Source organism: Bos taurus, chromosome 4 (genome assembly GCF_002263795.3).
Source record: "Bos taurus isolate L1 Dominette 01449 registration number 42190680 breed Hereford chromosome 4, ARS-UCD2.0, whole genome shotgun sequence".
In the NCBI taxonomy this organism is placed as follows: Eukaryota; Metazoa; Chordata; class Mammalia; order Artiodactyla; family Bovidae; genus Bos; species Bos taurus.
Genome location: NC_037331.1, coordinates 85,647,830 through 85,675,510, shown reverse-complemented (window position 1 = coordinate 85,675,510; position 27,681 = coordinate 85,647,830). Strand labels below are relative to the sequence as shown.

The 27,681-nt window shown below is 37.1% G+C and overlaps 1 protein-coding gene across 5 annotated transcripts in view; it reads right to left on the bottom strand.

The window, feature by feature from the left end:
- The window catches only part of CPED1 (cadherin like and PC-esterase domain containing 1), a 324,686-nt gene that overhangs the window by 140,447 nt on the left and 156,558 nt on the right, over positions 1-27,681 (bottom strand). For 4 of the 5 annotated variants that reach the window (XR_003034399.2, XM_015470366.3, XM_005205665.4 and 1 more), the window contains 8 exons: positions 26,856-26,928; positions 23,334-23,501; positions 22,013-22,117; positions 20,339-20,508; positions 16,269-16,339; positions 14,634-14,684; positions 8,553-8,739; positions 7,383-7,551 (listed from right to left, as the gene is read on the bottom strand). Coding sequence is in view for 4 of the 5 variants with exons in the window: in XM_015470366.3 (XP_015325852.1) it covers positions 7,383-7,551; positions 8,553-8,739; positions 14,634-14,684; positions 16,269-16,339; positions 20,339-20,508; positions 22,013-22,117; positions 23,334-23,501; positions 26,856-26,928 (994 nt within the window). In the remaining variant the exon portion in view is untranslated. The remainder of the gene's footprint in view (positions 1-7,382; positions 7,552-8,552; positions 8,740-14,633; positions 14,685-16,268; positions 16,340-20,338; positions 20,509-22,012; positions 22,118-23,333; positions 23,502-26,855; positions 26,929-27,681) is intronic. The other variant, XM_005205664.5, reaches the window with a different exon arrangement.

Below are 27,681 nucleotides of genomic sequence, written 5' to 3'. Positions count from 1 at the left end.
TCCATGTCAAAAATTTTGATTTGGTGAGAGATATTAAATGAAATATTTCCCCATCTGTATTTTAATTTCCTTAGAACATAAATATATCTTATTAATTCCTGCACATGACATATTCCAGCAATAATAACAGTTGATTACTTTCTAAATCTTTCTTTCTAACAGCAAAACACTATCCTATTTATGGATAAATCAAAATGAAGTAGTCTAGGTATGTTAGTTGACTTTTTATGTTTCATTAAGAATCATGTTTTCTATAATTGAATGTGTATTTCTGATTATAATTACATTAGACAAAAAAGACAGCAAATCAGTGAGTAGAATAAAGAGCTGTCAGAGTCCTGTCACCAACTCCAGAGATGATTAAAAGCATAAGGATGAAAAGAGATAAGAAACATTCTTCAACAGTCAACACTGAAGGATTACCTTTAAACTATTCATACCTTCTGTATGTAAATTCATACCTCCTGTAGTGTAAATTCACTACAGATTTACTAGCCTTATTAGTAGAAAGTAGAAAAGCAGGACCTCTTATTAATATACATCAGTGGTTCTCAACTGGGGCCAATTTTGCCCCTCAGGGGACATCTGGCAACATCTGGAGATATTTTTGGTTGTCACAGCTTGGAGAGGGGTGTGCTACTGGAATCTAGTGGATGGAGGCCAGGGATGGTGCTAAAGATTCTATAGTGCACAAGACACACCCCCAGATGAAGAATCATCCAGCTTCAATATCAGTAATGCTAAGGTGAGAAGCCATGGTCCAAATCTGGTTTTTTAATATCAGCCAAGCAAACTAGCCCTTTCTCCCTCACTGATAATAACTAAACTAAGAGTCGCCTCTCTGACTATTATATGCAAATTCCAAATGGCAATATAATAAGAAACAGACACTAAACTCAAATAGAGAGCCCATGGAGGGAAAAACCCTACCCCCGCCATTGATTCCCCCTAGTTCCCAAGGCCTCTCATGCCTAGTCAAGTGTCTAAAGCAATCCACATTATTTATTCAGTATCTGTTCACTCATTTTATGGTTTCTAAAAGGAAGGTTAACTAAAACCCAGTGCTTATTAGACCCTTTTCCATGTTATATACTAGAGTACTGCTGTGGGACCACACATAAACTTTAAATTAAGACCTTCTGGAAAGGATTCCTATAAATGACTGAAATACTTCTCTGCAATCATCAGTAGAATATGTCCCACAAGAAGTTTCTAATATTTTTCTTTATATTATAGTAACACATTCTAAATATGATCTATTGCCTAAGGTAATTGTATAATAATTAACTTGTTTATGATCAATACACTTGAGAAGGGAGGAATGTCTGGGAATATATTACATACTTTCCCACTAATGTATTTTTCTTATATTATTGAGGTATAGTTTATATCTAGTATACATAATTTATATATAGCTAAACATACTTATAAGTAATATTTTATATACAGTTAATTGAACAAATCTGAAGTGCTCAATTAAATTTTTATACTTCTATAAACCATCTGGCTATATATGTAACCACCATCCCGATTAAGGTATAGGGCATTTGCCCTAAAAGATTTTTCAAGCTTAGAAGCTCCCACATCTTTTAGGTAACCACTATTTTGATTTCTATCACTGTAGATTAGTATTGCCTGTGTGTATGAAATAAAGTATGTCTTTTTATGTCTGGCTTCTTTTTCTCAACATAATGTTTTGGAGATTTATCCATGTTTGTATGTATCAATAATTAATTAATTAAAAATGTCTCAATAGTATTACATTGAATTTATCTGTTGAACTTCTTCCAGGTTTTATATTTTATAAACAGCCTTTAGATATTATACAATTGATATGAAGACTTCTTTCTTGTTCTTAAAAGAAATGAGTTATCAACCCATAAAAGGACATGGAGGAAACTTAAATGGACATTACTAAGTGAAACAAGCCAATCTAAGAAGGCTACTACTGTATGATTCCAACTGTATGACATTCTAAAAAAGGTAAAGCTACAGAGAGAATGAAGAGAAGAAAATGGCAACCCACTCCAGTATTCTTGCCTGGAGAATCCCGTGGACAGAGGAGCTTGGCAGGCCATGATCCACAGGGTCACAGAGAGTCAGACATGACTAAAGTGACTAAGCACGCATGCACAGAGAGAATGAAAAAAAACTTAGGACTGGCAGGAGTTGGTGGGCAGTTGGGGAGATGAGTAGGTGGAGCACGGAAGACTTTCAGGACAATGAAAATCCTTTGTATGATTTCATAATGTTGGATATGTGTCATTATACATTTGTCCAAACCCACAGAATGCACAACATAAGGAGCAAATCCTAAGGTAAACTACGGACTTTTCGTGATTATGATGTATCAGTGCAGGTTTGTCCCTGGTAAAAAAATTTACCAATCTAATGAGTGATGTTGATAAAAGGCCATATATATGTGAAGCTGGAGATGTATGGGTAATTTCTGTACCTTCTTCCCATTTACTGTAAATTTAAAACTACTCTAAAAACTAAAATGCTTTAAAAGTAAAAAAAATAGATTGCTTGGATTTATCTTTTGATGGACCTATGACTTCATTTATCTTGGGTCGGTAGATAGTAGCATTGCTGTGTCATAGGATATATGTATGTTAACTATAGTAATACTGCTAAATGTTTCCAAAATGGGCAAACACTTTATATTCCCAGCTGTGTATGAACAAAAAATTGTTCCACATCTTCTCCAACACTTTGGATCATTAGTTCTTCTAGTGTTTTTCACTGCAGTGTGTGGGTAGTGGTATGTCCTTATCATTTTAATCTACATTCTCCTGAAGACTAATGGGGATGACCATCTTTTCATATGCTTCTTGTCCACTGGGTTATCCTATTCTTGTGAAGTAAGTGCCTTTCCAAGTCAGCCTCATTTTTGGACCACTTTCTTGAACCCCCTAGCTCAGGAGAGCTGCAAATGTGAGGAAAAAAATCAGCTGGCACCAACCAACCAAGAGGTTACCCAGCGGTCTGGCTGCTGAGCTCCACTGTCGCCTTTTTCCCTCACTCATCCCACCTAAGTGTTCCTGGTTTGTGTAAAGGGGGCTTCTCTTCACCATCCTCCTCAGGGTGGTTCTTCTTGTCAACTGACCAGATCAATATGAACTTCTGGAGGACAGTAGCACCTCCTCTGCTGGTTTATTCTTTCTCCTTGGGCTGAGGAGGAGAGTTCAGGCCAGTGTTAGCAGGGCCCAATGCCTATTTGACTAGACAACTGGAATCAGGCAATGGGGGAAATGGGCAAGCTCCAGGGGTCTGTGTCCTCACCGGAGTCAGTATGGACAGGTCTGCTCCTCAGCAAAAGACACAGCAGTCAGCGGTTGCAGGGCAGGGAGCTGAGCCAGCAGCATAGGCAAGGGCTGGGACTGCTGCTCCTTCCACAGCCCCCCACGCGTCACTCTCACTGTGTCCACCCACCTTGGCAAGAGACCACCTCAACAGCAGTGTGCTTTAATCACAGGGCTTTGCAATACACCAAGGGTCAATGAGAGGTCTTATTTTATTAACATCTAGGAAATAAGGAAACCCAAAGGAAACTTAAAAAGCATCTAATCCAATTCCTCATCTGCTCCTTGAGAGATGGATTTCCAGCTGATGCTTGAATACCTCCTGGGTCAGAAAAGTCCCTACAGCAAGAGACCCCATTCTGCCAGAAGGCAATGTAACATAACATGGACTTTGGAGTCAGGCACACTCAGATCTGAATCCAAGCCCCACCACTCACTAGCTGTGTGACCTTGGGCAATATCTTTAACCTCTATGATCTTTGGGATTTCTCTTCTGAAACTGAGGGCTCAGAGTAGAATTCAATCCACAAGGACGCTGTATGGATTAAAGAGACTACAACTAACATAAAGCATTTAGGACACAGCCTGGCACATAATAAATGACAGTCAATAGAATCTATTTGGGGGCAGTTTTGACCTTTAAAGAACTCTTTTATACAACGTGGATCAAAACTCCTACACTGGAATCTGAGTTAACAGCTTCTGGAGTGACATCAAATAAACTCTTTTTAGTTTCCAGTGGGAGGGACAGCCCCAGTGTCACAGGATTGGGAAGCATGTCTGGGGAGAGTAAACAGGCCAGGTTAGCAGAAGCATAAAATACACTGACAACTAACGAGACACGAGGCTGAAAAAACATATGGACTAACATGAGGGAAGTGAATGACCATGGGAGGGGGCGCTTGGAGCATTTTTGGCAAAGCTTATGACAGAGTGTGCTTTAAGTTGATGAAGATCAAGCTTGTAAAAACTGAACTGGAGAAGAGTCAGTCAGATACGAGGAAACAAAGCTAGGGACTATTTTAGAATCTGAGTCAACAAGTAACAAGAACTGAACCAGAATAGTGTCATAAGAAGGACAAAGGATAAATCAGAGATAAGTGAAAAAATCATAGAGATTTCAGCTCTGCAATGTCCCTTCTACTCGTGGGATCATCTCCATTCCTATTGACACTTCTCTAGATATTCATCATATATATAATTACAATTAAACGTATAAGGGCTCTCCAAATGATAGCCAGGAAGGAATATATACTCCTGAAATCTGTGTTTGTGTTAAAATATCCAGCATAAGGATTTTACATTTTTATGAACACTTAGAAATTGAAGATTTTTCATATTGATCTATTAATACCCATTAAATGGGTTTTGCATATTGCAGAGTAATGAATGAGTCATTTACCATGTTTTAAGTTTAGAGTGGAATCAAAATATAAACCTTTGCCAATACTCGTGGGTATCAATTACATTTCAAAAGATACAGCAAAAATTCAACAGTACAAACCTAGCTGGTGACAAATGAAAAGTAAAAACACATTTTTTCATGCCTTAATGTAGAAGTTTTATTTTCCTTTTCAACCTTTATCATATATTTACTCCATTTAAAAGTCAGATTTACTAACAAAAGTTATGAGCAACCTAGATAGCATATTGAAAAGCAGAGACATTTCTTTGCCAACAAAGGTCAGTCTAGTCAAGGCTATGGTTTTTCCAGTGGTCATGTATGGATGTGAGAGTTGGACTGTGAAGAAGGCTGAGCACCAAAGAATTGATGCTTTTGAACTGTGGTGTTGGAGAAGACTCTTGAGAGTCCCTTGGACTGCAAGGAGATCCAACCAGTCCATTCTGAAGGAGATAAGCCCTGGGATTTCTTTGGAAGGAATGATGCTAAAGCTGAAACTGCAGGACGTTGGCCACCTCATGCGAAGAGTTGACTCATTGGAAAAGACTCTGATGCTGGGAGGGACTGGGGGCAGGAGGAGAAGGGGACGACAGAGGATGAGATGGCTGGATGGCATCACCAACTCGATTGACGTGAGTTTGAGTGAACTCCGGGAGTTGGTGATGGACAGGGAGGCCTGACGTGCTGAGATTCATGGGGTCACAAAGAGTTGGACATGACTGAGCGACTGAACTGAACTGAACTAACCGATAAAAATGTAGTCACCCACAGACTTATAAAAATTAAAATCTACATTAAAATGAAATATATTCACTTTTTAAAGTGAAAATAACTGTTGTTTGTAACCATAAATATTCTGGAAAAATATAATTCACACTATTAGCTTTCCTTCAAAGACTTTTTATCTGAAGAGTTAGTTTCTATCTAAAATATGAGAGTGAGATAAGCAAAAACAAAAAATAGAGTCACACACCAAAGAAGGTGAGAACATTTAGTTTGGAAATAACTGCACACACACTGCATACACATACTTAGACAAAAACACACCTCCCTCTAGGCTTTGGTTTCCCCCTCAGCAACATTTTTGGTGTGGTTCTAGTATTTGTTTTCCCAGTTGGAAAAAGACTGAGGGATAGCAACCTTATAAAACAAAGTGAAAAGTAGGTAACTGAAAGGAACCTAATCTTGAAGTCTTCTCCAGAGTCTAGACCTGTGTTTCCTCAACTGTGTTCCACAGAAGAATATTAATAGCTAGTGCATTAAAAAGATGTCAAAAAAGTTTGAAAATACTGGACACTACATATCCTTCTTTTGAAGAGGACCATATAAGTACATGGAATGTTCGGAGAAGTCTTACAGCCAGGAAACCTACTTTATTTTGTTTAACCCACTGCTTCAAAACCATGCAACACTACTCTTTCCCATCTTTTTTTTTAAAGTATACCTACTAATATCTTTCAGAATACTAGTTCTGTCCTGCTTTAGACCAATCTTTATGCCATTGTGAAATTCCCTTTGAGTTGCTAGTAGTTCATACATCACAGGTATATATTTTCTTGAAAAACAAAAATCTCAGCAATGAGTACCCTCATAAAGTAGTGTTAAATTCTTTTTGTTATTTTTGTTTTAGACCACATCACATAGTTTGTGGGATCTTAATTCTCCAACCAGGTATTGAACCTGGCCCCTGAGCAGTGAAAGTGCGGTATCCTATCCACAGGACTGCCAGGGAATTCCCATGTTAAATTCTTGAGAAGAGATGAAATGGTGGTGGTGGGTAGAGGGGGAGAAAGAACACTCCATATCGCCCCTACATTTAAGAAAATATGGTATCCATCCTACTCACTCAGGCCTATTTGGCCATTTTTATCTTTTATTAACTGACTATGCTTCATGCTCCCACTAGCATATCAATCACTGAGACATGACATAGACTAATCCATTCTAAGTGGATTAGTACATATGGTAAGGGTATCAATGACGACTTCCCTGGAATTACTTGTAGCCAGGGTATATGATGTAAGCAAATATAGAAGGTTATAACATAGATTCCTAAAAAAGGAAAACTGAGGAAAGAACCACCAAATAAGACAAAGTCTCTGGGTAATGTGCACCCTCCTCCAAAGTCAACAAGGCTACAGAATGGTATGTGCTACTCACAGGAGCATTTGCAGCCTTTAGACATGATTAGGGTACAAGAAGCAAAGAAGAAATATATCTACTCAAGAAAATTTAATTTCATTCATCTGGTATCCTTTTCATAAAATAGTTTCATAAATTTTCCTCTCATTCTTTAAAACAAATTCCACTGAATCTAGTTTAAAATTTCAAAGTAGTTTCAGGGACAAATCCAAGAAACACAGCACAATTTAAAAAGGAAACGTAGAACCAATTTCACAACTAAGTATGAGCACTCAGACTTTTTTTCAATATTAACCACAATAAATCCACTGCACACTCTCAGTGCAGGGAATAGCCACCACATGTAAAAGAAAATCACTCATAAAAAAGGTGTCTTAGATACCTGGCTGGGACTCTTTTTTGAAATGAGATCACAGTTGCTTGGATTTGAAACCATACATTTTTTCCCCTATTAATTTTCATTTGACCTTTTTTCACCTGGGTAAAAGGATCACTCCCAATTCAACACATGTGTAAACGTAAAATCCACTTACCTGCACAAATCCGCATGCTGTGAAGTCCTCAAACAAGGGCAGACTTGGACGGTCTTCTCTATAGATGGTAAGTTTGTACGTGGTCAGGGTCTCACCCTGAGTTGGAGATTTATCCACCACAAGAACTGAGATTTTGTTCATCCCTAAACCCAGAGAATAGTTGGCAAAGCTGGAGAGAGAACAAGAAAGAGAGTGAGAATGAGAGAAAGAATCCAAATTGATTCATATATCAATATTTATTGGGTCAATAATTTGCATTAAAAACAGATAAGATCTGCACCATTTCATAAGAAATCTAAAATGTGAAATATTTTAACTTATGTTTCATTGTGCTTTGGTATGCCAACATTTATCTAGCAGAGCAAGTCAAGTCCCTTACCAATTATAGGGAAGGGAACTAATATTTATTAACCATCTGTCAAGGTCATACATTATCCCATTTAATATTTACAAATCCATACAAAAACTAAGGCTGTCCCCATTTTAAATATAGTAGAGTATGGTAAAGTCAGGGTTAGGACCCAGGTTGGTCTGACTTGAATTCTCTTTTCTTTCTATTATACTGTTTTAGCTCCCAGGAATGTTGAATGCATTTCGTTCCCTACAGCATGGGAAAATGAGTATGTTTCTTGTCATGGACATGGCATGTCATAAGGTTCTATCTTCTGTTCAAATGATAAACCAAAGAGTTGGTGACTCTCAAAAGAGTCATTAGGAAAAAAAATCTCATGAGACTAGGAAAGTTAGTGTTACCATGTCCACAAATTTTATCAAGTAATCAGCACCTGAATATTCAAAAACTCAAGGAGTTGGGTTGGGATAGAAGGAGGCTATGGTTAGGAAGGATTAATTCCTCAACAATCTAAAAACATTAAGATAAGAATAAACCCAGTTTTCCCCCAGTGAATCTTCTTTAATATTTCATATCAAAAGATCCTCTGTCATTACAACATTGTTAGAAAGATTAAACACGAACATGGTTAATAGGTCATCACAGCACTTATGTGTTATTTTAACCACATGACATCTGTGAAGCAGAAGGATTTCACTCCCTGGCAATCCTCCAACAGATACTGTGCCTCAGGTCTTCTGAACCATCTTCAAAAGTTGTCTCCAAGGTCTGCCTCCTGCTAAGATGTCTACCCTCGGCCCCTATCAACGCCCTCATACCTTGGTCCTGCCCGTTCCTGCAGGTACACCCTGCACTGACTCTTAGAAGTCTCTGCTCCAATTGTCAGTGTTACCACATCAAATGGGACTTCAGAGTAATAATCTTTGATCTTCGGGTTAAATTCAGGATTTAATTCCAAACGCGGATGTGTGAAGATCTGCTTGATATGACATTGTGCATCTTTATCTGTTTAAAAAAACAAAAACAATGACAAAACACAACTGTGGCATGCATAAATGGTTAAAAATCAAATGTGATTAAGGTTTTGAAAATTCTTTTGCATAACTTTGGTAATCACTGCTGATTTTCCATTTGGTATTCTGGTAATAGCTGATTTGTGGCTTCACCTGGATCTTCTACTTGCCAAATTTTGTAGACTTTACCTCATGTAACTGTTGTTGACTTTAGTTGATATTTTTTGCTCAGCCTTTAAAAATTTAAAGGCACAGCAGGTCAGAAAATGTCTCTCCAGTGAACTGATAACATTTCATAGCACTTATAACATCTATCAACAATACGTGAACCATGAACTTCCAGATGTTCAAGCTGGTTTTAGAAAAAGCAGAGGAACCAGAGATCAAATTGCCAACATCTGCCAGATCATCGAAAAAGCAAAGAGTACCAGATAAACATCTATTTCTGCTTTATTGACTATGCCAAAGCCTTTGACTGTGGATCACAATAAACTGTGGACAATTCTGAAAGAGATGGGAATACCAGACCACCTGACCTGTCTCTTGAGAAACCTATATGCAGGTCAGGAAGCGACAGTTAGAACTGGACATGGAACAACAGACTGGTTCCAAATAGGAAAAGGAGTACGTCAAGGCTGTATATTGTCACCCTGCTTATTTAACTTATATGCAGAGTACATCATGAGAAACACTGGGCTGGAAGAAGCACAAGCTGGACTCAAGATTGCCAGGAGAAATATCAATAACCTCAGATATGCAGATGACACCACCCTTATGGCAGAAAGTGAAGAGGAACTAAAAAGCCTCTTGATGAGAGTGAAAGAGGAGAGTGAAAAAGTTGGTTTAAAGCTCAACAGTCAGAAAACTAAGATCATGGCATCTGGTCCTATCACTTCATGGGAAATAGATGGGGAAACAGTGTCAGACTTTATTTTATTTTTTTAGGGCTCCAAAATCACCGCAGATGGTGATTGCAGCTATGAAATTAAAAGACAATTACTCCTTGGAAGGGAAGTTATGATCAATCTAGACAGCATATTAAAAAGCAGAGACATTACTTTGTCAACAAAGGTCTGTCTAGTGAAGGCTATGGTATTTCCAGTGGTCATGTATGGATGTGAGAGTTGTACTGTAAAGAAAGCTGAGCACAGAAGAATTGATGCTTTTGAACCGTGGCATTGGAGAAGACTCTTGAGAGTCCCTTGGACTGCAAGGAGATCCAACCAGTCCATCCTAAAGGAGATCAGTCCTGGGTGTTCATTGGAAGGACTGATGTTGAAGCTGAAACTCCAATACTTTGGCCACCTGATATGAAGAGCTGACTCATTTGAAAAGACCCTGATGCTGGGAAAGACTGAGGGCAGGAGGAGAAGTGACGACAGAGGATGAGATGGTTGGATGACATCACCGACTCAATGGACCCGGGAGTTGGTGATGGACAGGGAGGCCTGGCGTGCTGCGGTTCATGGGGACGCAAAGAGTCGGACACGACTGAGCGACTGAACTGAACTGAACTGATAACATCTATCAAACAACTGTTTAAATTGTTGTTTTAAATTTAAACAATGGGGGAGATGATTCTGTGGGTAACAGAAGGGTACCACCAGGGAATAAGGAAAATTTCTTGATGGGAGTGTCATTAAACTGTTGCTGGATTGATGTGTAGCTCAGAAGCAGTAGGGTGGAGCAAAGAACGTGAAATCTAATATCATGCCACACACTTAGACATGAAAACCCCTTCATACTCTGGCTACCTTAACCTAAGTGCCCTAAAGTAGTGCTTTTGAAAGAAGCAAAGTGCTATTTTCTGGTCAGTTTTGTTATAGAACCTAGTGTATTACTTCATGGGCTTCCCAGGTGGGGCTAGTGGTAAAGAATCCACCTGCCAATATACGAGATATAAGAGACGTGGGTTCAAGCCCTGGATTGGGAAGATGCTCTGAAGGAGGGCATGGCAACCCACTCCATGCCTGGAAAATCCCATGGACAGAGGAGCTTGGTGGGCTACAGTTCATACACAGAATCCAAAGAGTAAGACACGACTGAAACAATTTCGCATGCATGCATGCACGAGTATTACTTCATATCATTGATTCTAAGTCACTTTTTAAGAGTTTCTATTTTTTATGAGCTCAAGTTTTACAAAAGTATCTTAGTGAGAAAAAAATAAATATATATCTTTAGGCATATATAGCAGCCACCACTAAACTAAACATATTGTGTTCATATTTGAAATAAACAAATTACTCAAAAGCAAATGTTTTTCAAATAAAAATATTAACAAGTTTTTTTGTGTGCCAGAAACACTTTTTTATACTCAAAAAACTTCAGTAAAGATAAAAATAGGAAATTCTATAAAAATCAGTAAAATGAAAATGTCTTCTGTTGCCTTTAAGTAAGATTTTCAATGATATTTAACAACATAGCAACAAAAAAGATAACACCAAATCTGCCATAGGAAGCTATATACCTGAACTTAAAGAAAAAGCCTATTATTTTGTTAACTGCTGTCTCTTCCTTTATTATTATATAGCTATTATACGATTTCTCTAAAATCAAATCTAATGATTTGTTTTCAGTTCTTTAGCATTTTCTCATCACCTCTATAATCTAGACCAAGCTCCCAATATAGCTTACAAGACATTTCCTAACCATTTCTTGGCTTCTCCCTCTCATCTCCCACCATATTCTAGACTTCGTGATTCAACAATATGAAAACTTTTATATTTCTTTTTCAGACAAGGAGACAGATACACCACCAACGTTATAGGTGTTTTATTCTACATCTGAGAACTAGGTGTCAGCTTAACTCCCATCTTGCCCTTAAATGATGAAAGTGAATACATTTCACTCACATTCTATGATTGTTTTCTCAACTGAAATAAAAGGAATAAGGAAAAAAGAACTACTTGAGGGGAAATGTCATTAAACTGCCATTGGACTGATACATAGCTTACAGACAGTAGGGTGGAGCAAAGAATGTGAAAAAGCTACTCAGGTACAAATTAGGAATAATATTACAACTACTCAGGTACAAAGAGAAGTCGTTTCTTTCTTAGGAAGAAGCAACTACTGAGGTACAAATTGGGAATAATGATGCAGTACCTGTATTGTAATTTCATTGTAAGGAAAAAGTCAATAAAAATAACTAGTTAATTGATTGATTTTACTTGTTACCAAAGATTGTATCTGGGTGATGAAGGTGGACTGCATCTATAATTTCAATGATTCTACTCCTAAAGTGTTTTATAATAAAGGAGAAAAAAATGAAAGGATAAGGGTGAGACTGTGTTATTCGATTTCATCTTGAAAAGTACCATAGCTTTTCATTCAAATTCAAACACTTATTAATAAGACATTCATTTTTTTCATCAGATTTTTTTTTTTTGGCATGCTCTATGCTCAAGGGACTGAGATAAGTACAGTAAAAACTGGCTGTTTTTGGTCATGAGATCTGATTCTGTTGGATACTGTGAACCCAGTGTAACACTTTAAACAAGTTGGAGTTCAGGATATGGAATGTGCTTTCAAGATTACCATTTCCTAGGCAGAAAGGGAATATAAATACACACACTATACTTTTATTCTTAAAACCAGATAGCTGAATAACAAAGTGGAAGATTTTTTTTCAAAATAGTAATCATAGGAAATGTGCTTTAATTTTATATATTTTAATAAAATAGTGAGAGTTAATTTCCCTGTAGTTAATATTTTGACTTAATAGTGAACATTTTCAATGAGGCCTGCTCGTGGTGGTTCAGATGGTAAAGAATCTGCCTGCAATGCAGGAGACTCAGGTTCAGTTCCTGGGTTGGGAAGTTCTCCAGGAATAGGGCATGGCAACCCACTCCAGTATTCTTGCCTGAAGAATCCCCATGGACAGAGGAGCCTGATGGGCTTTAGTCCATGGGGTCACAAAGAGTCACACACAGCTGAGTGACTAAACACTCTGCCCATTTCAACACTGAAAATCAGACCTAGAAGAGAGAAACTGAGTAATCATTTTCTTAAGCAAGAAATTATTTTCTTTAGCAAGTGCTTGTTTTTGGTTTCATCAGAAACTCTTCAACTCTGGCTTAAGTGCTGCATCCTAGACCCCTGCTTGAAAGCTGATTTCATCCTGACATCATCTTCAACTGAATCATCAGTGTTGCTGCCTACAAACACCTGGTGTTTCCTTGGCATTCTTCCCAATCCAGTCCCAACTTGTCTCAAGCCAGCTTACCTTAGCTCTGCAGAGAACCCATTGTGAGGCAAGGTGGGAGCAAGCTGCTGAACACATTTGGCAAGTACTTATGGGAATGCTGTTTGAAGTCTTGGTTGCTTTTAATGGATTTCTTTTAACCGCAGAATTTTGTTGCCCTCTTGAGGGATAATCGTAACTCACATTAAACACAAAAACAGCCTAGACACTGAAAGATAATCCCACCTGTTCTAAGGCATCATTGAGTTATTTTTTTAATCTTAAATAAAAGTAGGAAGATTAATTTTGAAGTCGCAGGTATGACTAGTTTTTAAGCAACACAGAAATCTGAGCAAAGTTGAAGTGCTTTTTAACATGTTCACATCCTCTACATTATGTTACCTGGGAACTGAGCAAAAATGACATTACCTTGTATCGTTTTTCTACTTCATAAATGAGGAAACAAAAACCAAAGAGGGGAAGTGGCTTTCCTGATCTAACCCAGAGCCTGGCCCACTAGACCCTCAACAAATGTTTATTTTAATCTTGTTCCTAGTTTTCTCAAAACTAGTCCTTTTCCTATCACACACCAGGTACCAACCAGTTTCCCAAGGGAATTGAGTAGTATGTACTTTTCTAGAAGTGGGAGATTGGATGGTAAGTGCAGAGAGGGAATGGTATAATACCTGTTACTTTTTACTGGTTAGCAGTGTTTCATTCAAAATGGTATTTTTTCTTTAAAAAGCTTGTTGATTCTGTTAAACCACATTTTGTATCACCTCTCAGCCTATACTGATTTTAATGAAAGCATTAAAACATAATTGCATTTTAGAAGAGACAAATTGAATTGGAAGACTTTTATTTATAATAAATTAGACCTTGGCCCATAAATTTTATTGTTCTCACCTTTAATGATTTATCAGAACAGATTTTTTTGTGAAAGGCTAAATTTTCAGTGTGTGTTTTTATATATGCATGTGTGCTAAGTCTCTTCAGTCGTGTCCAACTCTGCAACCCCCATGGACTGTAGCCCTCCAGGCTCCTCCATCCATGGGCTTTTCCAGGCAAGAATACTAGAGAGGGTTGCCATTTTCTTCTCCAGGGGATCTCCCCAACTCAGGGATCTAACCCAGGCCTCCTGCATTGCAGGCAGACTCTTTACCATCTGAGCCACCTTAAAGAGCTCATTACAAAATGCATTTATATTACTGATTATACCTTGATAAAAGAAATTCATGAATTTTAAGAAAAAAATAAATTAAAATTTGGCTTAAAAACTTTTAATTGTTATAAAGAAAACCACACGTAAGTGCTATCCATTGCATCAACAATCTGACCGAAACAAATCACTGCTGGATGGTGACAGTCCTAAAAATCAATACACAGAGAAGATGCCAAGCTCTTCCATTTAAGTGGTTCCCACAGCAAAGTATTAGCACTATTGGGGCCCCTGAAAATAAGTTTGGAAGTTACTGTTCTTAAATAAACGAAGATACAATATAATATTTCATTTTATAAAATGGAAAGTAAAAAAAAATTATGCAAAAATGACAAATACTGACTCATTCGGAAAATGCATAACTTCTGAAAATTTACTCAAAATACATTATCATCCTAATGATCTCCAAACTTGATGATTTATACAAAGCAGAGGTCTGCCTAACTACTGATTATAATTCTCAAATACTTTCATTGGAACTCACCATTATGGCAATGCATTTCTTTGGTTTCATTCATAATTTGTGGAACCACAGCTAAAAAAGGAAATGTACATTTAAAAAGGAAAATATTAATTAAAATACAGAGAATACATATCCAGGTGTCTGAAACACAGGTTAACTGAATGAAACATATTTTATTATTTAATTGTTATTACATTAGAAAGCACTTCTAAGTTCAACTGAAAGCTATGGTAAGACCAAAGAAATGATTAGGTTAAAAATAACAGAAAAATGATAAGTTCACATAAGAAAATATTAAGGGAGAAAAATGAATGGTCTAAATGCCATTCATTACCTGAAGGTGATCTATCAAAATTCCTCTTGTTCTATTATGATCTTACAACTATAATTTCCCAAATCACTAGAATCACATAAATTCCATCCAGTTGGTTCCACTGACATTTACTCTAAGTTTCTGAATTCAACCAAACATTTATCTAAAAAACTCCTAAATGGAGATTGATGGGACAAAGTGGGAACACTCATAGTGCTTAAAGAAATCATTTAAAGATTTAAAACATGGTGGGAGAGAGAAGAGTAAGTAGTTCAACATCAGTTCTTCCCTTAGCTTAGTGCTTCATTTTATTAAGTCAGTGATTCTCAAACCTCTACCATGCCTCAGAAGCATCCGAAGGGCTTGTTAAAATATAGAATACTGGGCCTTAAACCCAGAGATTCTGATTCAGGAGATCTGAACTTTCTAAGCTTTCCAGATGATGCTGATGTTGTTGGTCTAGGAGCCATACACTCAAAACCACTGTGTTGGATTAAACCTTGATTTGTAATAGGAAAACTTTGATTTTTTTAAAAAAGACATGTGTACTTTTCATCTTCTTAAAATTATAAATATTTTCTTTTCATGTGACAAAAAGCTCAAAATTTTTTTAGAAGAAAAAATATAGGGAACAGGTAAGACTAAGACAGAAAATCAAAGTCACTATTAATTTCCCTTTAGGTCCATGTGGCATGTAGTCAAATGTTTCATTGAATAATATATCTTAAACATCTTTCATGTATAAATATTTTCCTATATATTAGGGTGGATTTATATTTTACTGGATGACTATGAGATGGATAGATAACTTCACTGACTCAGTGGACATGAATTTGAGCAAACTCTGGGACACAGTGAAAGACAGAGGAGCCTGGTGGGCTACAGTTCATGGGGTTGCAAAATGGACATGACAGTGTCTCTGTTATGAATAACAACAAATAGCTTAATCCATTCTACTATTACTGCGATAATGGTAGTTGTTATTTTTTCCTTTATAATTTATGCAATTAAATTTTTGGGTACATTCTTAATTATTTCCTTAAAATCAGTCTCTAAGAGTGAAATTTATGGCATATATGAATAACTTTTAAAGCTTTTATTACATGTTGTTAAATGGTCCCTTAAGAAATATACACCCATCAGCAATGAGAATGCTCATTTCCCTACACTCTCCCCAGCTCTATTATATTTAAGAGGAAAAAATCTCTCCAAATTTGAAGGGAAAACAGCATTTTTCCAGTCTAGTTTTAATTATTGACTGCTAATAAAGCTAAACATTTTTTGTGATTTTGGCCAAACAATACTTATTTTCATGTTGAAAGAAACAGGAGGACATCTTTTACCTTTTTTATTTTCAATTGCATCAAATGGTACTCGTGGTTTTTTAATGTTTCCATCTTCTGTGAAAGAATTCCTGCAAATGCAATATCAAACAATCCTGGATCAATGCACTGAACAAAATTCATGGAAATTACATCTAACACACTATCTTTTTTTCCTGTGTGAACACAGTTATTTTGATGAACACAAAGAAAAACATTCTGAATTTCATTCCTCTAAACTGGCATTCCTGTCTCAAGTGAAGTGGATGGAAATCTCATCATCTCTAATCAGCAGAAGCCCATATGAAGAAAACCAGGGCAAAAAGTCACTCTTTGGTCCCAAAGGGAACAATCTCTGATAGCCTAGGTCCAACAGAAGTGACTCAGGAATACACATTCTTAGTGGAATCTGTTTGGCTAAAATTACAAAGTCTTGTAGCAAGAAGCTTTGGAAACTCTGAGGCACAGACTGAGAACATCCACATAATCTAAGAAACTTAAGCGTACCATGCAGAAAATAACCTGTCTTGCCAAGACCTCTATCCTTAAACTCTGATTAACAGGGATGAATATTAAGGGTTAGTTATATCTTGGTGTGTTTGCCTCATTTTTCTGTTGTATAACTAAATGCTCAGCCAGATTGCCCTTTAAATCCTCAAATTTAGGACCCAAATAATCTAAGTGGCAGACAGAAAAACTGTTGGTCCTTATGATAGAGAATACCAGGCAGGATGTGACTTGACTTCACTGTGCTGTGTTGGGAGGCTCCATTTCTACTGCAATGAAACAGAGATAACAATGCTGGCCTTACTTCACAGGGATGCTATGAAGATTCAACAAACGCTCTGTGTTAGTTTAATTTTATAAAGATTTATTGTCCCAGATATTGTATGGGACACTGTGGTAGAGATGAATAAGGCATTTTCAATTGCCTCAAAATATAAACATTAGATAGAAAATTAAGAAGAATCAGGAATTAAAACTATTGTTAATGATGGAAGGTGTGATAACTTTATTGCAGTTTTATTTTCAAGTCTTTTTACCCTATAGTATATGCAATGATGTAATCGGGGTGAAAAATAACATGTCGAGGACTTTAAAATACTTTCCTCCTCCCAAGGAAGGAAAAAATAGATAAAGCAAGCATGGGATGAGATACATTTACTATAAGTTTGAGTGCCAGGCCAAGGTAAAAAAAAAAAAAATTATTTCATATGAAGCAAACACTTTAAGTAAAGCACATAAAAGATACAACCTTGAAATGCATATAAAATGAATTTTATAAAAGTTACTATATCAAGGGAATGAAATGTTTTGTATGTTAAGGCATCCCCCAAGTGAGTTCTTGTGTAATTTTTCGAATAACTTGTTTTGAAAATGTGGATTTTCATGGAAAGCATGTGATTAGAGCAAATTACACCTGCTACTTTATTTCCAGTGAAGTGAAAATTAACAGACAGTACACACACATTGATTTTAGTGTTTTCATTCTGTTCAGATTTCCACTCACTCTGTTAGGACCCTTGGATTCTGAGCCTCAAGGCACAGACAGAAGTGGTCACTTTCTTTAAATGTTGCTTTTCTGTCTATTTGTCCTCACCTTGTTGCTATAAGTGGAGGATGTTTATTTAAAAGGGTGAAGGAAGTCGTTAAAACCCACAGATAATATAGGTACGTAATACTGGCCTTTAGAGTATGAAAAACTAGAGGTGACCATTGTGAAGCTAGGGGCAATTATGAACGACTACATCTGACCTTCCTGTCAGCATGAGATCCTGGTATAAAGAATAAGACCAGAAAGAAGAGGCCAGGGTTGTAGTTCCAACTCAATTAGCTGCTCGGCTTGAGCAAATGACCCATCTTCTTAGCACCTCAGTTTCCTCATCTGGAAAACGTATATGACACCGATCCTTCTTGTGATACAGCATGAATGATAATTAAATATATACATACATACTCACTGGTAAATTTGAAGATAATTAAATTAACTAGTCTTTCTTAAAATGGCCTAGAAACAATTTATCTAATTGTTTCTTTTTTAAATTAAATTTATTTATTTTAATTGGAGGTTAATTACTTTACAATATTGTATTGGTTTTGCCATGCATCAACATGAATCCGCCACGGGTGAACATGTGCTCCCCATCCTGAACCCCTCTCCCACCTCCTTCCCCGTACCATCCCTCTGGGTCATCCCAGTGCACCAGCCCCAAGCATCCTGTATCCTGGATCGAACCTGGACTGGCGATTCATTTCTTATATGATATTATACATGTTTCAATGCCATGCTTCCAAATCATCCCACCCTCCTCTCCCTCTCCCACAGAGTTGTTTCTTGATAAAGATGTCGTTTACTTATCACAGTGTTAACTTAGATAAGTCTTTCAAACTTATCTTGCTTTTCCTATAAATGAAAGAAAAACATTTCGCGCTTTTTAGATGTTAAGTGACCTTTGGATGGTATAGGAGCAGGAAAGAGAAAGTATATTAATACTTAACTACTTATCTGTGATGCAGCATACCACACGCCATGCAGTATATGAAGCTTATCTGATATAGTCTCGAAACAATTCTTGGTAGGTTGTATAATCCATAATTTACAGGTATGGAAACTGAATTGCAGAGGAAAATCTTAGCTGCTGTAATTAGTAAAATCTAAACCTAGGATTTTTGAATCCAAGTCTGTTTGATTCAAAAAAGTCCTGACTTTTTCTAACTATATTTAACAATGACATTCAGTAAATTGCATTGTGGGAAAGAATCAGTTAGGGTTAAAATTAGGCTTAAATCCAATATTCTGAATTTAAGACAAGTCAATTGCTTAACTGTGTAACAAATGTGGACCTTGAGAGAAACTTGGGGAATAAACTTTCCAAGCCTTGCATATCTCAAAGGAACTTAACTTACTTAAAGTTAAAAACAATACTTAAATAGACTTCTTGGTAAATCAAGTCTGCTCTTCCTCTGTCGATAATGATGAATGAGACAGTCTTCGATTGAGTGAGTGCAAAGAACAAACAAAGGGACATTGAGCTATATTATTTAAAACCTAACTTTCAAATAAACAAAACCTTCTATCAATCCTATTACTTCAGAGTATTGAGGGAATAAGGCCAACTGCATAAAGTTGTGGCAATTAAAGTGTGTTCTGGACCTAGGAGACGTTCTAAGAATTCTTCAACTATGTGATTATTTGTATTTTTGAACTATAAAAAAAAAAAATGTTCCTCTAGGGTTGTTTTCACTGTCTCCTGAGGCAGAAGGAAATAGGAAAGTTGGTAGAATTGAGTCCGTTCACGAGGGTGACTTCAGAGACACCGACGAGCATGGCACGGTCATCTAGTCTTTGATCCCTCTAGGTGGTTGGGTTTATTTCTGTTTTCCTGGCAATAGACAAGTCAAATACTTACTTAATTCCATCATATAAAAGGGAAGTAGACTTAGCTGGCACCGTGGGCACTGCCCCTTCCTCCACTGACTGGGGGTATCATTATGTTCACTGGACCAGCAGACTCTTATTTCCTCATTACTACCCCTCATTAGAATGGAAGTGGATGGGGGAGGCCAAGGACCTTTTCTCCTGGCCAAATGCTCCTCTCTGAGATTCCATCTTTAGAAAAAAAAAACTCTAATCTTGCGGTAGAGACAGACATATTTATAAATTTGGATATGTTTTGTCCAGAATAAACTCATGCCTCAAAAACTCTAAATGAATGTTCATACCATCCTGGCCTCCACTCTGACGGATAGTTCATAAAATAAATCTCACCTAATTCTTTCTGTCTGATGCTCCTGAAATTCAAGGATATATATCACAGGATGAAACTAGCTTGAAACTTTTATTTTTAAACTTGACTTTTGAGTGGAGTCAAGTCTTGCTGGTTTGAAAAACCGTTGGATATATTTCTGTTACAGTGTTTGAAGACCACTAGAATCATTATGGTTTCAATGTTTTAAAGAAGCTTATTTTCCAGAGCATGAATTTTTGGACACACTTCTTTTTGTTGCTTTCTTTAATATAGGCAATGCCTTTTGAAATCAATCTTTAGAGATTTTTGGGGTTGCACAATTCAAATTTGTGGCTCTCTTACCATTCCAGCGGGTGTGGCTCTGCCTTTTTATTCAGGAGCTGAAATTGTTCAAATACACTTAAAAGAGACCAGTATTGCGTCAGGATGGAACCAGGTTTTCCCATAGGACTTGTCATACCATAAAATTCACCAATCAGAGATTGAAATCCAGGAGTAGTAGACGGGAAGAGCTGAGAAGGAATATTCAAGAACAGAATATCAGAATAAGTGATGGAAAAGAAAATATAGTATTACTTGGGAAGGCTTTATATTTATTCAGATATTTTAATTAGGCATTTATTTTAAAATATATTATCAGTACCATAATTTAATTTTCTGTGTTTCTGTCAATGTAAAAGTCACTTTTTATAAGGAACTAATTTTGCTGATGTTTGTATTTTCAAATGGGGTGAATTTTATTTCTCTTTTCATTGAATGAAAACAGCTATCTCCTTTCTATAGATACCCCAAAACAGCTGAATAACAGAGTTAGGTAGCAGGAAAAATAAGATGAAATCCTCTTGGATTATAAGTGTCTTATAAATGTCAGGGTGAGAGATATTAACCCGACCCAAAATAAAAAATCTATGGTCATCCTCTTTCTATTCTGAGAGTCAGATATTAATGTTTGCCTTTTCTCCTATAAAATAATTTTTCTATTCTTCACATTCTGCCAAGAGAAGTTCTTTACTTTCCTAATGTCTTAAATTAAGAATTCCTGAAGGATGAGGCCAGGTCTCTCTGATTATCTTTGTATGATATTGTGACCATAACTGTCACAAATGTAACACTTACTGTATTTAAATTAATTAAAATAATCCATCAACTAAGTTATCTTTTGAGTAATAAGCTTACTTTGAATCCTCTAAAATATGGGGTTAAGTAATAAAAATAAGTGTGAAACATTCACTAATTAAGCTAGTTAAAATTCGTACACGTAGCATCTGAATACAAATTTTTAAGTAAAAAATAAATATTTTATCCAAACATTAATAACAAATTATTAGTAGACTTTTAAAAATGCTACTTTAAAGAAACGCTTTATATAAACAAATCTTATGTAGAAAAATATGAATCCAATATAAATTATTTATATAAGGGCAGAACTAGAAACAAAGCAAGTATGAAGCATACAGATATACGTATAATGAATTATCCATTGATATTGATCAATAACTTAACAGAATCTAGGAAAATACATAGAAAATAAAATAAATGCCATTTATACTTTCAGACTGAAACCAGTAAAAGTTACAATTATTAATATTTACATTTTTTTCCCTTTGGAGTTTGCTATGGAGTTATAACAAACTATTTTATTGAATAATGTTTACTTTTATACAAACAAAGGGGGTATAATAAGCAGAAGGAAATTTTGGATACATGTAAATGTCCCAAAGCAAATAGCAAACTTCTTTAGAAAAATGTTAGCATTTCCTCCTTAAGAATTAGCAAAGCCTCCCAGCTATATTTATTCCACATTCTTTTACCTTTAGTAAGTCATGTATTATCTGCATACTCTTAAAGAATATGTATTCTGCTCATCTTAATCCTCATATCTCTAAAAAGAAGCTTACAAATATTTCTATTCCTTAAGGAAATATCTTCTAGTTTTAAGTCAAAAATCAAGTAGCTCATGGCTGATCTACTATAATCTCAGTAATCAAGAGGAATCAAAGGTCATTTTTGCTTTACCAGTTGGAATTGTCCCAAACTCCTGAGTTCCTTTATAAAAGTCATAATTGAGTTAATCTCCTCTAAAGACAGGCACCGATTTAGTTCTTTTTGATAATTTTCACCCTATACCAGGGGGAAAAAACACAACTCTTAAGCAATTGTTCCAAAGTCAAGCTATGTTTAGCACAAGTCAAAACCCAAATTTTAAACTCTAACAGCTGAGCTAATTAATTCTAAATAATGTAACAACTTCAACTCGTCAAAATGATGTCAGAATACAAGAAAACTTTATGTTTGACAAAAGAATCTGAAATAGCTCCGTAGTGCTTTGGCCGCAAGGTTGGGAACTTGGGCCCAGAAGGACAGAATAAGTGTGACAGTTTGGAAAGGCAGGAGGTCTTTTTTTAGCCTTTAGGGAACCAAAGATCAGAGCAGGAAATTTACGCATGAACCTCATGTATGTCACACCGCCATTGTCACATTTCATGGATTCCAGTAAACAGACTTACCCCCACCCCCATTTTCCTCACATTTATTTTTTCTAATGCATCCCTGAGAGCAAAAGATACACATCTTACTATTTTCTCCGGGTCAAGTGGTTCTAATTGTTTTAATGACAATCCACTCACTAAGGAAGGAAAACTGGGAACTCTAGGAATGAAGCAATAAAATCTTAGGGAGACAAGAGTCTATAACATCTTAACTCCCAAAACCATCTCTCTGTAGAGGACCATTTGTTGGTGACACCTTTCACATTCTACTTTTCCACATTTTCCAATTACGGTTTTAAAACAGAAAGATACAGAGAAAACGATACTACACCTAGATTACTAATCTGTACAGATTTTTTCATACATCAAGAAAACTTGTACTAACAGATCACAAAAATTAACCAGTCTTCCTCTGAAGCACTATTCCCTAATCATCATCTAACTGTTAACCAGATGTAACTGCTTAAAAAAAAAAGAGTATTATAACTTCAGCCCCTTGATTTTAATCTAGAGCACTAACAACTTCCAAAAGGTTCAGGTATTCCTTAACAGTATTCTATAATACTTAACATGCATTATGCATTATAAGAACAAAATTCCCTTGGGAATTAGGAGCTGATTTACTTCATTTTCAACTTCATTTACTTCAATTTCATCATAGTCGGTCATTCACATACTTAGTAGACACAAAAATAATATTGATCCTTACATCAGAAAAATATTAAGAGGTTTATATAATAGGTACAAATCAATTTCAAATGAATTATCAAGTTGCTTAACTGCACAGTAAAGAAAATGATACTTAAAGATGAATGAAAAATACTTGTCAGTAAAAAATATGCGCTTACCTTAACTACGGCTGATCTATAAAGTCTCTGAAATATCTCAGAAAATATGGAAAGGGAAGAGTCATTAGACAGGAGAAAACTGAAAGTATCCTTTAAAAGAAATTCTTCTATGTTTTGGTCCTCAAAGGCCATATCATCATCATCTTGAAAATTTAAATGCTCATGCACCTGTGAAAGAGTTAAATAACAGCAAATATTTTTTATTGACTCACTTTTAATGCAGTGGAATCACTTCTAAGACATGATTCATTTCCCGTTGGATTACAGATCAGAACTGACATCTAGTGGTCCTTTTGGAGGTCAACAATTTTATAAAAATCTAAGTACTGTTATTTCCAAAATATGATCCCCAGGTGGTGCTAGTGGTAAAGAACCCACCTGCCAATGCAGGAGACGTAAGAGACACAGGTTTGATCCCTGAGTCGGGAAGATCCCCTGGAGGAAGGCATGGTAACCCACTCCAATAGTCTTGCCTGGAGAATCCCCTGGACAGAGGAGCCTGGTGGGCCACAGTACACGGGGCAGCAAAGAGTCGGACACGACCGAAGTGACTTAGCATGCATGCAAGTAAGTACATTACTGTTTTATAGAATCATATCAGTTTATCTTAAAAATATCATTGATGAACTTGTGTTCATGGAAATAATATATAATACCTCTAAGCAATAAATTTTGTAAAATCATAATGTAAACTATTAGCTTTGTGGGTAAAATAATGAATAAATGAACGATAAAAGATGTAGATTCATAAAATTTTAGAATTTTAGGTATAAATCTTTGAATCGACCAAATGTTTGCATCACGTATAATGCAATCAGTCTCCTTGTGTTATAATCTGAAAACCAGTCAATACAGTAGGAAGTCAAACTCTTGTTGAACAAATGTTTTTTCTTTTTTTATTGAAGTATAGCTGATGTACAATACTATGTAAGTTGCACATATACAATATATGTGTGCTGCATGCTCAGTTGCTCAATCATGTTTGACTCTTTGTGATACCCTGGATTGTAGCCCGCCAGGCTCCTTTGTCTACGGGATTTCCCTGGCAAGAAAACTGGAATGGGTTGCCATTTCCTACTCCAGGGTATGCATAAATTTTATTCAGTTTCTCTTGCCATATCATAAATTATCTTTCTATAGACTAACGGAGTCAACTTTTAAAACCTTCTTGCCACTAAGGGAAATTCTGGATTAAAAATATGTTGGAGGAGATGATATGAATGAGTTAATTTAAGATGAAGTAAAAGAATCAGAGTGTACAAAAAACATGCTTCAATTTATATATATTCATACAAATATTGAAAACAAATATTCCAAAAATTCCTATGGTTTTTAAAGTTAAAATATAGGCCAGTGTTAAACTAAATATCTATATGTAAAGAATAAAGGAGTTAACTTATGTGATAAGCTAGATCAGTCAGTTCAGTCACTCAGTTGTATCCGACCCTTTGCGACCCCATGAATCGCAGCATGCCAGGCCTCCCTGTCCATCACCAACTCCCGGAGTTCACCCAGACTCACGTCCATCGAGTCAGTGATGCCATCCATCCATCTCATCCTCTGTCGTCCCCTTCTCCTCCTGCCCCCAATCCCTCCCAGCATCAGAGTCTTTTCCAATGAGTCAACTCTTCCTGTGAGGTGGCCAAAGTCCTGCAGTTTCAGCTTTAGCATCATTCCTTTCCAAAGAAATCCCAGGGCTGATCTCCTTCAGAATGGACTGGTTGGATCTCCTTGCAGTCCAAGGGACTCTCAAGAATCTTCTCCAACACCACAGTTCAAAAGCATCAATTCTTTGGCGCTCAGCCTTCTTCACAGTCCAACTCTCACATCCATACACGACCACAGGAAAAACCATAGCCTTGACTAGACGGATCTTTGTTGGCAAAGAAATGTCTCTGCTTTTCAATATGCTATCTAGGTTGGTCAAAATTTTCCTTCCAAGGAGTGTCTTTTAATTTCATGGCTGCAGTCACCATCTGCAGTAATTTTGGAGCCCCAAAAAACAAAGTCTGACACTGTTTCCACTGTTTCCCCATCTATTTCCCATGAAATGATGGGACCAGATGCCATGATCTTCGTTTTCTGAATGTTGAGCATTAAGCCAACTTTTTCACTCTCCACTTTCACTTTCATCAAGAGGCTTTTGAGTTCCTCTTCACTTTCTGCCATAAGGGTGGTGTCATCTGCATATCTGAGGTTATTGATATTTCTCCCGGCAATCTTGAGTCCAGCTTGTATTTCTTCCAGCCCAGCGTTTCTCATGATGTACTCTGCATATAACTTAAGTAAGCAGGGTGACAATATACAGCCTTGACGTACTCCTTTTCCTATTTGGAACCAGTCTGTTGTTCCATGCCCAGTTCTAACTGTTGCTTCCTGACCTGCATACAAATTTCTCAAGAGGCAGATCAGGTGGTCTGGTATTCCCATCTCTTTCAGAATTGTCCACAGTTTATTGTGATCCACACAGTCAAAGGCTTTGGCATAGTCAATAAAGCAGAAATAGATGCTTTTCTGGAACTCTCTTGCTTTTTCCATGATCCAGCAGATGTTGGCAATTTGATCTCTGGTTCCTCTGCCTTTTCTAAAACCAGCTTGAACATCAGGAAGTTCACGGTTCACATATTGCTGAAGCCTGGCTTGGAGAATTTTGAGCATTACTTTACTAGCATGTGAGATGAGTGCAATTGTGCGGTAGTTTGAGTATTCTTTGGCATTGCCTTTCTTTGGGATTGGAATGAAAACTGACCTTTTCCAGTCCTGTGGCCACTGCTGAGTCTTCCAAATTTGCTGGCATTTTTTATTAACTAGATGTCTGCTACTGCTAAGTCACGTCAGTTGTGTCCGACTCTGTGTGACCCCATAGACGGCAGCCCACTAGGCTCCCCTGTCCCTCGGATTCTCCAGGCAAGAATACTGGAGTGGGTTGCCATTGCCTTCTCCAATGCATGAAAGTGAAAAGTGAAAGTGAAGTCGCTCAGTCGTGTCCGACTCTTAGCCACCCCATGGACTGCAGCCTACCAGGCTCCTCCACCCATGGGATTTTCCAGGCAAGAGTACTGGAGTGGGTCGCCAGTGCCTTCTTCAGCTAGATGTCTATTTTCCTGCATTAACACATACTCAGCTTTATGCCACATTACTTCATAAATAGTGGTTGAACCATAAAAACAAAATGTGTGTTTGTTCAACAGGAAAGCAGAGTGGGCACTGTAACTCAAATCATAGACTCTCCATATACTAGTTAATTCTTTGAACTACAGCAAGAATACTGGCACGGGTTGCCATTCCCTTCTCCTGGGGCTCTTCCCGACCCAGGGGTCAAACGAAGCCTCATCGCTTGTGTCACCTGCATTGAAGGCAGAGTGTTTACCGTCTGAGCTACCAAGGAAGCACAAATATAAGTTTGTTGTAAGTTTGATGCATGTTGCATTTATTGATTGGTTACAATGAATGAAAACAACAACACACACACACACCCTTCAGCCAAAAGGAAAGCTCCCGTGAGCACTCTGGCATACTCACCTGAAGTACTACAGGGGACCTGACACTGCCGTAACCAATATCGAAAGTTAAAAGTTGAAAACATAATCTGCATCTGAAATAAAAACACAGGATAACAATAAAAAGGAATGAAATAGTGCCTTTTGCAGAGAGGTGGATGGACCTAGAGATTGCCAGGCAGAGTGAAATAAGTCAGAAACACAAATACCGTATAGTGTCACTAACACGTGGAATCTAGAAAGATGGTAGAGATGAACTCATCTGCAAAGCAGAAATAGAATCACAGATGGAGAGAACAAACTTGTGGTTACCAAGCAGGTAATGGGGGTGGGATGAATTGGTGGTTTGGGATTGACATATATATATATATTACTATGTATAAAATGGATAATTAATGAGAACCTTGGAGAAGGCAATGGCACCCCACTCCAGTACTCTTGCCTGGAAAATCCCATGGGTGGAGGAGCCTGGTAGGCTGCAGTCCATGGGGTCGCTAAGAGTCAGACATGACTGAGCGACCACTTTCATGCATTGGAGAAGGAAATGGCAGCCCACTCCAGTGTTCTTGCCTGGAGAATCCAAGGGATGGGGGAGCCCGGTGGGCTGCCGTCTATGGGGTCACACAGAGTTGGACACGACTGATGCGACTTAGCAATGAGAACCTGTAGGATAGCACAGGGAGCTCTACTCAATGTTCTGTGGTACCTAAATAGGAAGGAAATCTAAAAGAGTGGATACATGTATATGTACAGCTGATTGATGCACAGCAGAAAGTAACACAACATTGTAAAGCAACTGTACTCTAATAAAAATAAAATAAAAACAACAGATGGTAACAAAGATGTGT